The 12,649-nt window shown below is 39.5% G+C and overlaps 1 protein-coding gene across 10 annotated transcripts in view; it reads left to right on the top strand.

The window, feature by feature from the left end:
• Positions 1-12,649, top strand: part of RAPGEF5 (Rap guanine nucleotide exchange factor 5) — a 430,438-nt gene that overhangs the window by 394,087 nt on the left and 23,702 nt on the right. For all 10 annotated transcript variants that reach the window (XM_074340840.1, XM_074340846.1, XM_074340842.1 and 7 more), the window contains 4 exons: positions 998-1,147; positions 4,772-4,869; positions 7,847-7,969; positions 10,056-10,234. In XM_074340840.1, coding sequence (XP_074196941.1) covers positions 998-1,147; positions 4,772-4,869; positions 7,847-7,969; positions 10,056-10,234 — 550 coding nt within the window. The remainder of the gene's footprint in view (positions 1-997; positions 1,148-4,771; positions 4,870-7,846; positions 7,970-10,055; positions 10,235-12,649) is intronic.

The raw sequence follows: 12,649 nt of genomic DNA, 5'->3' as shown, positions 1-12,649 counted from the left end.
CACTCTTAGTTTGTCTTTTGCTCTATTTGCATTTTGGTGAAAACATTCCTGGGTTTATTTTTGTGGTGCCATTTAAATTGCATATGAAATGTCTCTAGCAGCTGCACTCGTGTGTGTTTTTTGTGTGTTTTTTTGTAACGTAGAAGAGCGTATCTAAGTATATTATTGTCCTGTCTTTTCTAAAGAAGCTAGGGTTTTATTGTTCAGAATAGCTGATATAAGAAGCAAATAATGTGTCACTTATTTCCATTGCTATTAAAACAGTTTCTGGCTATCAAATAATAAAGGAAAATTTTTCCAGGACCCATTCACCCTGCTAGTAATGTCTTAGTAATAATTATTAGCACCACAGACAATAAAAAGGAAATGAAAATGGCTAGAAATGTGACCTCTATTTGGAAACTAAATTTGAGACCACCTTGAGGGGGGGACGGGGGAGCAGGAAGTCATTCTTAAATGATCGTGAAGGCTGAACACAAAAACCATGGCAAATGACAGATTTTTAGCTAAGATTTTGAGAATTCTGGTAATGAAATGTAGTGTTCTTGACTGGGTCACTGTGACTGTCCAGAAACAGGAGTGTAAATAAAAATGTATGAGTTAGACGTTTTAATACACCGCTTTGGGAGATCTCAGTAACCCTCCAAGAAGGGACTCAAAAGTACAATACATGTTCCACCGATTCCACTGTGTTGTGGTCAGGCTGTCTCAACCATCAGCATGCACTTGCGTGAGTGGGTCTCATTACCATGTGGGAAGCCTAAGTACCACTCAGGGAAGCTCACCAGCTTATAGCGTCTGTATAGCCTCTGTGTACCAATACACATCTGTATGCATATAGCCGCAGGCGCCGATGTGCATACAGAAGTATGTAAATCTCGTTGTGGATGTTTTATACTAATGAGAACAGGAAGGTGGGTGGGTGCCTGGATTTGGAAAAGTCTGTACTTCATAGCCACAGTTCTCTGTTTACTAACAAGTCTTCTGTCTTCTGTAGTGTTTTGCCACGTGTATATAACGGGGCACTCCTATGTCAGTGTGAAAGCGAAAGTTTCCAGTACAGCACAAGAGATCCTGAAAGTTGTGGCAGAAAAGATCCAGCATGCAGAAGAGGATCTGGCTCTGGTGGCTGTCACATTCTCCGGGGGTAAATTGTTTTCTGTCCTTGAATATTCATCTTTCACTGGCGCTCTTCCAAAAGGAGTGAGTTGACATTTTTATAGACTAAACGTGCAGCTCGTCCCTTCTGGGTCTGCAGCTGGATGACCACAGTAACAATGGGAAGCCGCCTACCAGAGGTGTTTCCATGACAACAGTTGGGGACTATTGGATACCGAATTTCCTCCCCAAGAGCTGAATAGAGAGGCATGCCAGTGTTTTGAAATATATTATAAAGCTTTTCATATTTTGTACTCTAGATAAGCCTTTTATTTTCATATTTAAATTAGCTTGGGAAATTGCTAAAGGATGCAATTACTCTAGGAAGAAAAAAGAAAGACAGCCTTGAACTAGTCATATTGGTGGCTGACGATTTAATACTTAAAGATTCCCTACTGAAGGAAATAAAAACTGTACAATAAGCCAGAAGCTCACAGGAAGTGTTCTTTCAGGTGGACATGGGGAGTAAGGCCTGGTTATAGCTTTTTCTTCTGTTGGGCCTTATTTATCCTCAGAGAATGGGTTATTGTCTGTTTTGAATAAGATCACACAGATTACAAGCTGACACTATTGATCTCTGCGACCTGAACCGACCTGAACAGACCTCTTCGTTTTCACCAGAGCCTGCCAGATCTCAGTGTCACTGGCCTCCCTTTTGGTTCATAATCTTTATTTAATATCTCATTAACCCTGAGAAAAATACAAAGAAAGTGACTTAGCATCAGTTGTTGAAAAACGGGGGAACCATGTGAACTAATGAACCAGAGATGGGGCTGGTGGGGTAGGAGGAGCCGGTAACAGGCCATCTTGTTTGCCCTTTGTTATCATTCTAGAGTAAGGAGAAGAATATCAGAATTTACCTTGACGTCAGAGCAGTTATGTGACGGAATACTCCTTCTAGTGCTTTGTTACTCAGGGCCAAGTAAAATGGTCCTGCAAGCGAGTCAATTACATATGCAAAGGGATAATAGCCTTTCTCTATAGGCCTAACAAATGTCTCTCCTCCCTTTCCCAGGGCCCTCATTGCGCATCTCATGAAAACATGATCTAGCAAAACACAGCACAGATTTGATAAACATGTGGATTACTTGAATTTTAACCAGAGAGTAGTTGAATTTTGAATAAACTATTTCAGACATTCGAGATAGGCTAAATGTATCTTACATTTGATTTTAAGTGACCCAAAATATTAAATGATTCTAAACAATATGAAACTTCATCAACACCAACACTTGCCTCTCAAGACAGTACCTCTCCAGAAAGTAATCACGGTCCCCATTCAGACCAAAAGTGCTGAAGAAGAAAGGACCCTGAGTAAACTTGGTAACACAATGGAGACCCATCTCCTTTGAAGGCTGGCCCAGGGCCACAGGTGAATCTGGAAATTAATGAGTGCTTCTTTTACTACCCAATATCTATGTGATCGCCATGAAATACCATTTTTACACTCTATTAAATTGGATTCATCAGGGTGGGCAGTGGCGTTTTAATGTGTATAGACTCATTGCTAATCATCACTAGAATTGTCCGCTTATCTCTTAAATTATCCCACAGGTTTGGAAATGTGCCTTCATTTTCTATCCGCTAGTACTTTCGTCTGCTAAAGAATCTTCTGCCTACAGCTTAATATCCCCCGAACAATAATGTGTTTCTGAAGGAAAAAAACAGAGCTGAATGTATTCCTTGCTCCAGTTACATAGTTTTCAATAAATAGTGTTTTAAATGCTACTTCAAAATGAAATAACAATGAGATCTACTGTTATTTTCTTTTTATCAGAAAAGTTTAAAGATATTGGCAATTTGTAGGTTTTGTGGATTTTTCTAAAATCCAAAGGTTTTGTGGATTTTTCTACAAGGTTTTGTGGATTTTTCTAAAGGTCTAAAAGGTTCCAGCCCTTTAGCTTTCAGTAGGTTTCTAGCTGTTTTGTACCCAGGGTAGGTATATGTATATAGTAACAGCAACCTACTCAATTATTCGGAGCTTAAAATTCTATCAGCTTTCATCTTTTATAGTGCAGTGACAAACCCGAAAATAAGAACGAAAAAAAAATCTTCTTAGCAAATGGAAAAACGGCTGTCAGAAAGCCATAGCATTTTATTCCACAGCAAGTGTTAATGGCGCTCATAAATTCAGCTTTAAGGTATACAGGGGCACACAGAGGGTTGTAAGAAATTGTGGCTAAACAAACAGGGAGGAGATGGAAGAACGTCAGAGCCCAGCCGTGTGGGACCATTTACTCCCATGTCAACAGCCTCACATGACGGCACTACTGATCTTTATAATGCTGGGCCATAAAGAATATATTAGATTATCATTTGTGTGCTCTGTATTAAGCAGAAATGTTCAAAATAAAATTTGGCGTTTGAACTGATTAAGTTATCTAGAAAAAGATATGTGGAATATCACATTTCCCAACCACGCTGGATAACTGAAGGGCTGCTTTAGGAGAAACTGATTACATTACCGTGGCATAAACTTGAGTATTACTTTAGTTGATTCCCATCTGTGTTTTGTAGTTAGGAGGAGGACATTTTTCTATGAGGAAGGCTATTGTGTTATACGAGAGCTCCAACAATGGCAGAAAAATGGTCAAAGGATAGGAACAATTTGCAATAAGGGTAATAAAATGGAAAAAGAATATATGAAAAATTTCAGCTTCACTGCTCGTCAAGAAATACCAGATAAACTGCAAGTCTGTTTTTGGTTTCAGCAAAATAGCAAACTTAGCAAAAGTAATGATCAGTGTTGGTCAGTGTAAGAATTGGAAAGCAATTTGCAGTTTGCATCAAAAACTTTAAAAATATTCATTCCCTTTGATCCAATAATTCCAGTCCTGGGAATCTATCTTAAGAAAATCATCTAGAAGCCGCCAAAGATTTATGCACAAGGATGTTGCCTTCAGCAATATATGTTATGGCTGCTATAATAATAAATCCCATTTATCAAGCCCTATGTGTGCCAGGGCCTGTGCAAGTGTTTAGCAATTATCTTGCCATCTAATTTATATGACAGAAAAAAATTGGAAAACATTAAATGTTCAGCAATAGCAGGAAGATTACTGATGGTATAATGGACTCTTACGGAACCAATTAAACATGACATAGATAAATAATTTTGACAAGTGGGTAAGTGCTTATAATCAAATCAGAATGTGAAACTACATATGGAATAATTGCAAATATATATGTGTTTGTAATAAGTATGTATTCGTATGTATAAATAATTGCAACTCTGTATATGTACACACACACACACACACCCTTACATAAAGATCAGAACCAAAGTTTACCCAAATGTTAACCAATATCACCATCCTGTGGTTATCTTAGAGTGATAGGATTATGAGTGAATTTTATTTCTTCCCTAAACTGTTCTATGTTCTAAAGAATGACTAAATATAAGAAAGAATCACAAGTGGATTCCACTTTATGGATAATGAGTAGTGATTGCCTTGGTCCCACTGGTGTCATTTTGCAGAACTGAATTAAATCTGCTTTACATCCTATTTACTTTTAAATATTTTTCTTTGGCAAGTTTCACTCTTTAGATGTATCTTGTATGCCTACTGCTATTCTTGTGTTTCTAATTACTCTTTTTTTTTTTCAAATAAAGAAAAGCATGAACTTCAGCCTAATGACTTGGCCATTTCCAAATCCCTGGAAGCATCTGGTCGGGTATATGTCTACCGGAAGGACCTGGCTGATACTTTGGTGAGGACCTTTAGCCTTGTACTTGAAACACAAAACGAATGTTAGAAAAATACGTGGAACTATTTCCTCCTCTAGCCAACAATACACTTGTCAAATTAACACTTCTTTGGCAAATCAAAGATTCACAACTTGAGGAATATAAACCCTTTCTAAGTCAAACCCTGTTTTCTCTGAGCCCTGAAACAAGGGATTTGAGAGAAGTGACTCCCTCTCTGGTGGAATCTTAAATCCATGGATTGTCTGGAGGTCAGGCTGAGAAATGCACCCTGTGCAAATTTAAGGGGAAAGAGACTCTGTCCTTTGTTTCTGCCCATTTGATGCACTTGGAGTGCACCCTTCCCTTGAAGAAAGGGTGGCGCGTCAGCCTTCCCTGTGTGGGGATGGGCTCATAACAATGTGACATCAGATGCCACTCAAGAGTGAGAGTTTGAAGAAATGTAGAGCCCAAACTGTAAGTTATTTTCAGTCCCAATTGAAGAACATTTACAGCTAAGTAGGTGACTTGTTTCTAAAAACCTCGGTCTTGCAGTTGCTTTCCGAATGGTAGGATCAGGCCTCAGATCCATCACCCGTAAAAAGCAGGTTTTATCCGATTGTGATTATATCATCTAGACTCATGGTCCTGGTCTGTTTCATGGAGTTGTCACTGGGCTGGGTCTTTCCAGCTGACTCCTGTTGTATATATAATTGAGGAATGTATATACCATGTGGGTAAACCAAAGCTGCTCATAATAAAAATATTTTATGCCTATAATAAAAAAAGTTATCTACAGGATATCAAGTGATCATTATATTAGTCACTGTCATTTTTTATACTTATTGCCAAACACGTATGTGCTGAGTAATTTACATACAGTATCTCATTTAACATGCCCAATAACCCTGTGAAGTTTGGAGAGGCTGGGCAACTTACGCTAGCTTCCTACAGCCAAGTAGGGGACAGTGCTAGAATTTCAGTCCAAGTATATTTGACTCTGGAGCTCCTTCATATCCCTTTCATTGGGACATGATGAAGAAGAAAAGGAAAGGGAAACCTTTCGTCTTACTTGGGTCTTTCGGTTCTGGGTCCTCTTCAGCACATGTGTCCCTACATGATGCAGTTCTATCAGTGAAACATGACAAACTGAATGTTGCATAGCATCTCTGAGAAAATAATGAGATTGATTTGACTTTGCCTTTCCCCATGAAGGACAATCTAATATGTAGCAGCTGTGGGCTCCTGGTGATGGAGGGAACCCCGCACCCTGATTTTCTCCAACCTCCTCATCCCCTGTGCCCCACAGGCTTCTCATGCAGAACCCTGTGTGCATTCCTAGTGCTCTCTCCTCCGCTGTCTGGGGCCAGCGTCAGCCGAGTGGAAGGCAGGCGTGAGGCATTGTCTTCTGGAATAAGTGGGTGCTATGCAGTGTGTTCCAAGATGAGCCAGACGCCAGCCATCCTGCCCTCAAATACTTCCCCCACCAACATTGCACACCACGTAAAATTTCCCCAGGGGAATCCTAGCAGTAGGTATTTCATCTCCAAAATAATTTAGTTGTAATGGAACACTCTCAGGGAAGGATAGCACCTGAAACCACTAGTATGCACTCTACTTACATGTAGATTAGTTAATCTTGGAAAGCAGGAATTAGAGCCCTGAATGAATAGGATGGAAACATATAAAGTGTTTCTTGGAGAGGATGATGCCAGGGTAGAGAGAAAGTAGGAGAGGTAACAAGCGAAGTGAAAATGTCCCTCCACCACCAAATTAGTCAGCTGAGATGTGTACTACTTCCCAAGGCATGGATCTCCCTTCGAAAGTCCGCAGTGCAGCTTGGAGCCCATCTGGTCCTGGCCCAGCCAGACCCATCCCTGAGGAAACGGTGGCTTGTCCCCCACCTCTACACCTGGGAATCTGCACGCACATTCATTCCGTCTGCCCTTACTAAGCTCTGCGGACACAGGGACAATGCATATATACCTTGACCTGCTCTGAACAGAATCAAGTCTGTGGAAAAGCTCTTTTGTCATTCTTTTTTTTTTTAATTAGGAAAACTTTTCATGAATGTAAAAATTCTAAAATGCAAATAATTTTATATTACAATTTAGAAATAGAGATGAATATTTGGAATCTGAACTACTCCCTTGATCCTGCTCTGTCATTGATTTTTGCAAAGTCCCATTCTTTCATTTCCTATTAGCTATTCTAACATTATTAACTATGTAAGTCCAACCCCTCAAATGGGAGAATTTATATTTTAATTAGAAAATAGCACATATTTTGAAAAAAATGCCAAATAATTTTTAATACATTTAAAAGTGACAGTAGAATTAAAGTTATAGTGGCATTTAATGATTTCTTGTGACATTTTAAAGAAATACCGTCACCAAACTGGTGTCTATTTGTGTAGGGGAAGCAATAGATATTTAAAATAATCATCCACAATGGGGATCATTTATACTGTGAGATATAAAGGAAGTAACTTTTAGTTTTCATTTCATTTCATGTTTAATTTTTTTTTTCTTTCCAAGAACATTTTACTAAAATTTGTAAATGTGTGTCTGGGATGAGACTTGTTAAACATATTTCCTGTGAAAGCCATGTCTGTCTGTATTGAAGTGCACCATGACATTTCTTTTGTTTGTTTTTATACTTACCCTGCTGGCACATTAATTCTTACCAGAAGCCAAAGTGGTTTCAGGGCTTTCGCTTTCATTATGCTGTCTGCCCAGGCAGTGTTTTATAATCAGATTTGTACATGCATGTATGGGGAGGGGTGGGAGGGACAGGCTCACTCATTGATCACATTCTACTGTTTCCAAGGCTGTATCCTAAATTGGCTGTAACTCACTGAAGGTGAAAAGACCAGGGGAAATATTAAGTACCCTCAGACAAGATCGCTTTTCTAATCAGGACTTCTAGTGCCTTCCTATGCCAGCCAATTTGGTGCCAAACATTCAGGAATTACTGAGGATCTTTTCACTTCTGTTGGTTTAGAACCCATTTGCAGAAAATGAGGAATCACAGCAAAGGTCGATGAGGATTTTGGGAATGAATACTTGGGATCTTGCTCTGGAATTAATGAATTTTGACTGGAGTCTCTTCAATTCAATTCACGAGGTAAGGAAGGAGTGAAAAGATCAAATAAATGCTAATGGTATTTTAACTGAGAATATTTCTTTTTTCTTTTTAAACAACTTGTTTTTTTTGGATGGGGGGAATATTGGAGAACAATGTGTGTCTCCAGGGCCCATAAGCTCCAAGTTGTTGTCCTTCAATCTAGTTGTGGAGGGCACAGCTCACTGGCCCACGTGGGAATCGAACCAGCAACCCTGCTGCTCAGAGCTCATGCTCTAACCAACTGAGCCATCCGGCCGCCCCAGAATATTTCTTTTTGAAGAATATATGTGACTAAGTTTTTTAAAAGATGGTGATATAGTTATGCTAAGATACCATTGTCTGAATAGATATTTGGGGACTTTAAACATGTTGAAAGACTGACCCAATCCTAGGAAAATCCGAATACCTGATCATGCTTTATTTGCTCCTGGTGTAATATGTTTGTGTAAGGTAGTATAAGTATGCCATATTTTGATGTGTATAATATATATGTGTGTGTATATATATTATGCATATATACAGGTATATGGGGCTATAATGGGGTTGAAGAGCCACTTTGCACTTGATACCTTTCATATTGATATTTTAATTTTTCCCATGAAGTTTACAATGGTTATATAAGAATCATTTATATTTATGTATATATATTTGTGTGTATACACACACAAATACACACACACACAACCACACCACACCCATCCTTTTATTGAAGAACCGTCTATAAATTTAGACTGTGCTGCAAGACTTAAGTACTTCCTTGAAAATTTTGAGATACATTTCCAATTTTTATGTCCATCAACTTCTCCCGTGAGGACAGCTTATAGCAGTTCTAAAACAATAGATTATGGGCAAAATGCTACTGACAATGAATAAATTAAGCCAATGGAAAGGCTCACAAGCATCAGAAGATGAAAAATGTGACAGCTCTGTGCAACCATATGTTGCATTTGTTTCGCCATGTAGTGAAATGTTTCATTATGAAACAGCCTTTCCTTCTGAAGAAGGAACTCATGACCAGCTTGGAAATCCTTGAGCTTCCCTTTCACTTTGGAATGTATTTTGAATTGACTCATATTTTCTCGTTAAATTTCCAATGTTGTAATCTAAGTTTTAGCAAGTAGTGAACTCATTCTAGCTAAATGACTTAAGGCTTTGGAAATGTTAATGGAATGGGATGAATCCCTGCTTACTCGGTGGGAGAATGTTGAATTACTTCTGTAAAATACATACACACACACACACACACACCCTCCATTTAGAAACAAATCTATTGCTTTTCATATGACATATATATATGTATATATATATATATACACATATATACATATATATATATAGTTACTTGTCTTACTTGCTTTTGTAAATTTTGGATCTTGACCTAGTCTCACTCTTTCTGTTTATGATTTGATACTATTGGGTTGGTACAAAAGTAATTGCGGTTTTTGCAATTATTTTTAACCTTTTAAACCGCAATTACTTTTACACCAATCTAATATTTTGTATCAGTGGTTCTCAAAGGGTAGGTATCCAGACTAACATCAATGGCGCCACCTGGAAACGTGTTAGAAACGTACATTTTTGTCCTTACCACAGACCAACTGAATGAGAAACTCAGGTGGGGGGCCAAGGGGGGACAGAAGTCTGTTATAACAGACTGATCCTGAGTCACACGCACATTTCAGAATCCTTGTCTAGAAAATCTACCCGTGAGGGTCTAATGTGCGTCTTAACAAATACTAGTAATAAATTTTCATTTACACTGGAATTTGCCAATATAACAAGTTCAAGTAGTTTGGATTTGATTCCGCTGTGATTTAAACTTTAGACTTAGATTTCCATGGGAAGGCGTCATCCTTACATTCTGAAATATTACATTTATATAAGGAGTCTAAATGAACATTATTTAATGAGGCAGCTCTAAAACTAAAGATAATTTGTTTTGAATTTAACATATTTGTTATATTCTTGTAACGTATTATGCTATGAGAGTGGTTACTTGACATAGCTCTTAAAAATGGACTGAATTTTGTGTCAACTTGACTTTGTGCTGAAGAATGAAAACTGGCATGAATACATTTTCTTTCAGCAAGAGCTGATCTACTTCACGTTCAGCAGACAAGGAAGTGGGGAGCATACTGCGAACCTCAGCCTTCTGCTCCAGAGATGCAACGAAGTCCAGCTCTGGGTAGCCACAGAGATTCTGCTCTGCAGCCAGCTGGGCAAGCGTGTACAGCTGGTGAAAAAATTCATCAAAATTGCCGCTCAGTGAGTTTCTAAGGGTGAAAAGTACAGTTCCTCTGGTCTCCTTGTGAGAGCACATTTTTTTTCCCCTTGTGATGATAAGGGTTGGGATGTAAAAGTGTAATAGAGTGAAGTGACCAAATGATTGAAAAGGTCTGTTCTTGAATATTTATGTCTTTGCATTTGAAGTATTTATATTTTGAAGCAAATGTCAAAACACCAGACTGAAGCAGTCTGCTCTGTGCTATAGAACTAATAAGCAGACAGTACACACATCCCCACCTGCAGCTAAATTACAGTGTGGCCGGTGGGCTACATACAGTAGGCGAGGAAAATGCGGGAAGATGATGTGAGGGCGTAAGAATCATTGACACTCAGGTGTGTTCTAGGATTCTGCTCTTGCTATCTTGGTGCCCACCGCATGAACTTTGCAAACTCCTTTGCAGGCCCTGTCCTGGCTGGGTCCAGCTGGCCTCTGAGCGTCACCCACTGGGCACACCCTATGCTGCGGCCACTTTTAACAATTGTCTCTTTCCCATGAACACCGTTCTCTAAGCCTAGACACGTGTTATGTCTGCCAAGAATGGCCCCTTCCACCCAGCAGATTGCTGTCATTCTTTAAGCCCTCGGGCAAATGTTGCTTCCTTCTTGAAGCCATCCCTGATTTTTCAAAGGCAGGGTCACTCCCCCTCACACACACACACACACACACACACTTTCCTTTTTCCTTTTTTAAACTTCATTATTGTATTTTGTTAAAACTTATTTGTTTATATAGGATTCCTTCACTGGGCTGTGTTAGCCTCCAGAGAACAGGAACCAATTCTAATCCATCATTGCATCTGGCTGCCTGATACACAACTTAGTAAATACTGTTGGTTGAATGGCATTTTAGTAACTTGCTGGGAGCATCTCTTAAAATACCAGCTTAGCATCCTGAGACTGCTCTTCCCAATGGAAGCAGGCAACAGGAATAAACATCTTTCCCAGTTCCCAGGTCTTCCCATTTTATTTCTCCTTTGTCTTCCCAAATAGTTTGTGTATCAAACAGTTTTTGAGTACATGACAGTGTAATGTATTCATGTGTGGATCACTCATTATATGTACAGATCCATGCAAGGTACTGTGGGGAAATCAGACTGAGCCTAGACAGAGCCAGCCCTTGCCTTCCAGGAGTGTGTAACCTGCCAATGGAAGGGGGCAATACTTCTAAACACAAATGGCAAATGTGCAAAATAGAGGAGGGGGAGGTGCCCTATTATGAGGTCTGATCCTATTGGGGGCTTTAGAGGAGAGGACGCTCATATGCCAACAGGGAAAGAAGGATTCAAAAAGCATTTGTGGAAGAAGTACCCTCTGAGGCTATATGTGAATTCTGGGTAGAATTTGACAGGTAGGAATTCCATAGAGCATACTCTCCATGGAGGTCAAACTCACTGGAGGAGAGAAGCAGAGAAGCTCATCGGAGGCACAGGAATTACAGAACTGAGATCAGAGCTGTCCCTTAGGAAGTACAGAGCTGTGTTCTGGGAAAGGAACCTCATCCAGTTTGGCCCGAGTGGAGGGTATTTGTAAGGAAATTGTGGGAAGTTGATCTGCAAAGGAAGATGGGACCAAATTGTAAAGGATGTTGAATTTCAGATTAAGAGTTTGGACTGCACTGAGAAGGCAATTCACTGCAACTTTTTGTGCAGGAGACCGGTGATCAGAGTTGTCCCTCAGGAAGTTTGATCTGAAAGCAGCACATAGACTAAACTGTAGTGGAGGAGACCCCAGAAGCAGGATAGCTTGTGTACTTAGATATTGGAAGTGCCTGACTTCTGGTTTGGTGTGACTGGAATGGAAGGAGAAATGGATAACAGATAAGCTTAAATCTTGGACTTCTCTTGTGTAAATGCTCCTTTTATTGATTTGGCTAGTACATTCCATAATAGACTGTGACATACCTGGCTTTTTTGGATCAAAAACATTCTTATAAATGCCAGTTACTTGGAGAAGTGGGACATTAATGTCCCAAGGAGTAAAACGACACCACACAGCTCTGTTCCCCCTATAAGATTATATCTATTCCTCCAGGAAATGAAGTCTATTCACATCTTCCCCATCTGACCCCATGACCTTCAATTATTTACGGTGCTGGTCTCTATCCCTATCCCTAGCCCACAGACTAGAATGCCAGCAAAAATATAAAGTTAAATTCCTCATAGTCACACTAGTAGGAATAACCGAGGGAAAACAGTAATTTCCATGATCATGAAGTGTTTTCCCCTGCCTAAGGCATCCTATTTGCATATTCATGTTTCCCTTCCTTCTCACTATCCCCATCCCCCACCTCGGTGGTTGAGTGGATTTTACTTTCTCAACACAGACAAAGGCATGTTTGCCAAACTGGAATGTTTAGTGTCAGACAGTCTGTTCTTATCATAGAATGAATGAACC

Source organism: Rhinolophus sinicus, linkage group LG09, assembly GCF_036562045.2.
Source record: "Rhinolophus sinicus isolate RSC01 linkage group LG09, ASM3656204v1, whole genome shotgun sequence".
Lineage (NCBI taxonomy): Eukaryota > Metazoa > Chordata > Mammalia > Chiroptera > Rhinolophidae > Rhinolophus > Rhinolophus sinicus.
The sequence above is the reverse complement of the archived record's forward strand: the minus strand, read 5'-3'. Positions and strand labels throughout refer to the sequence as shown.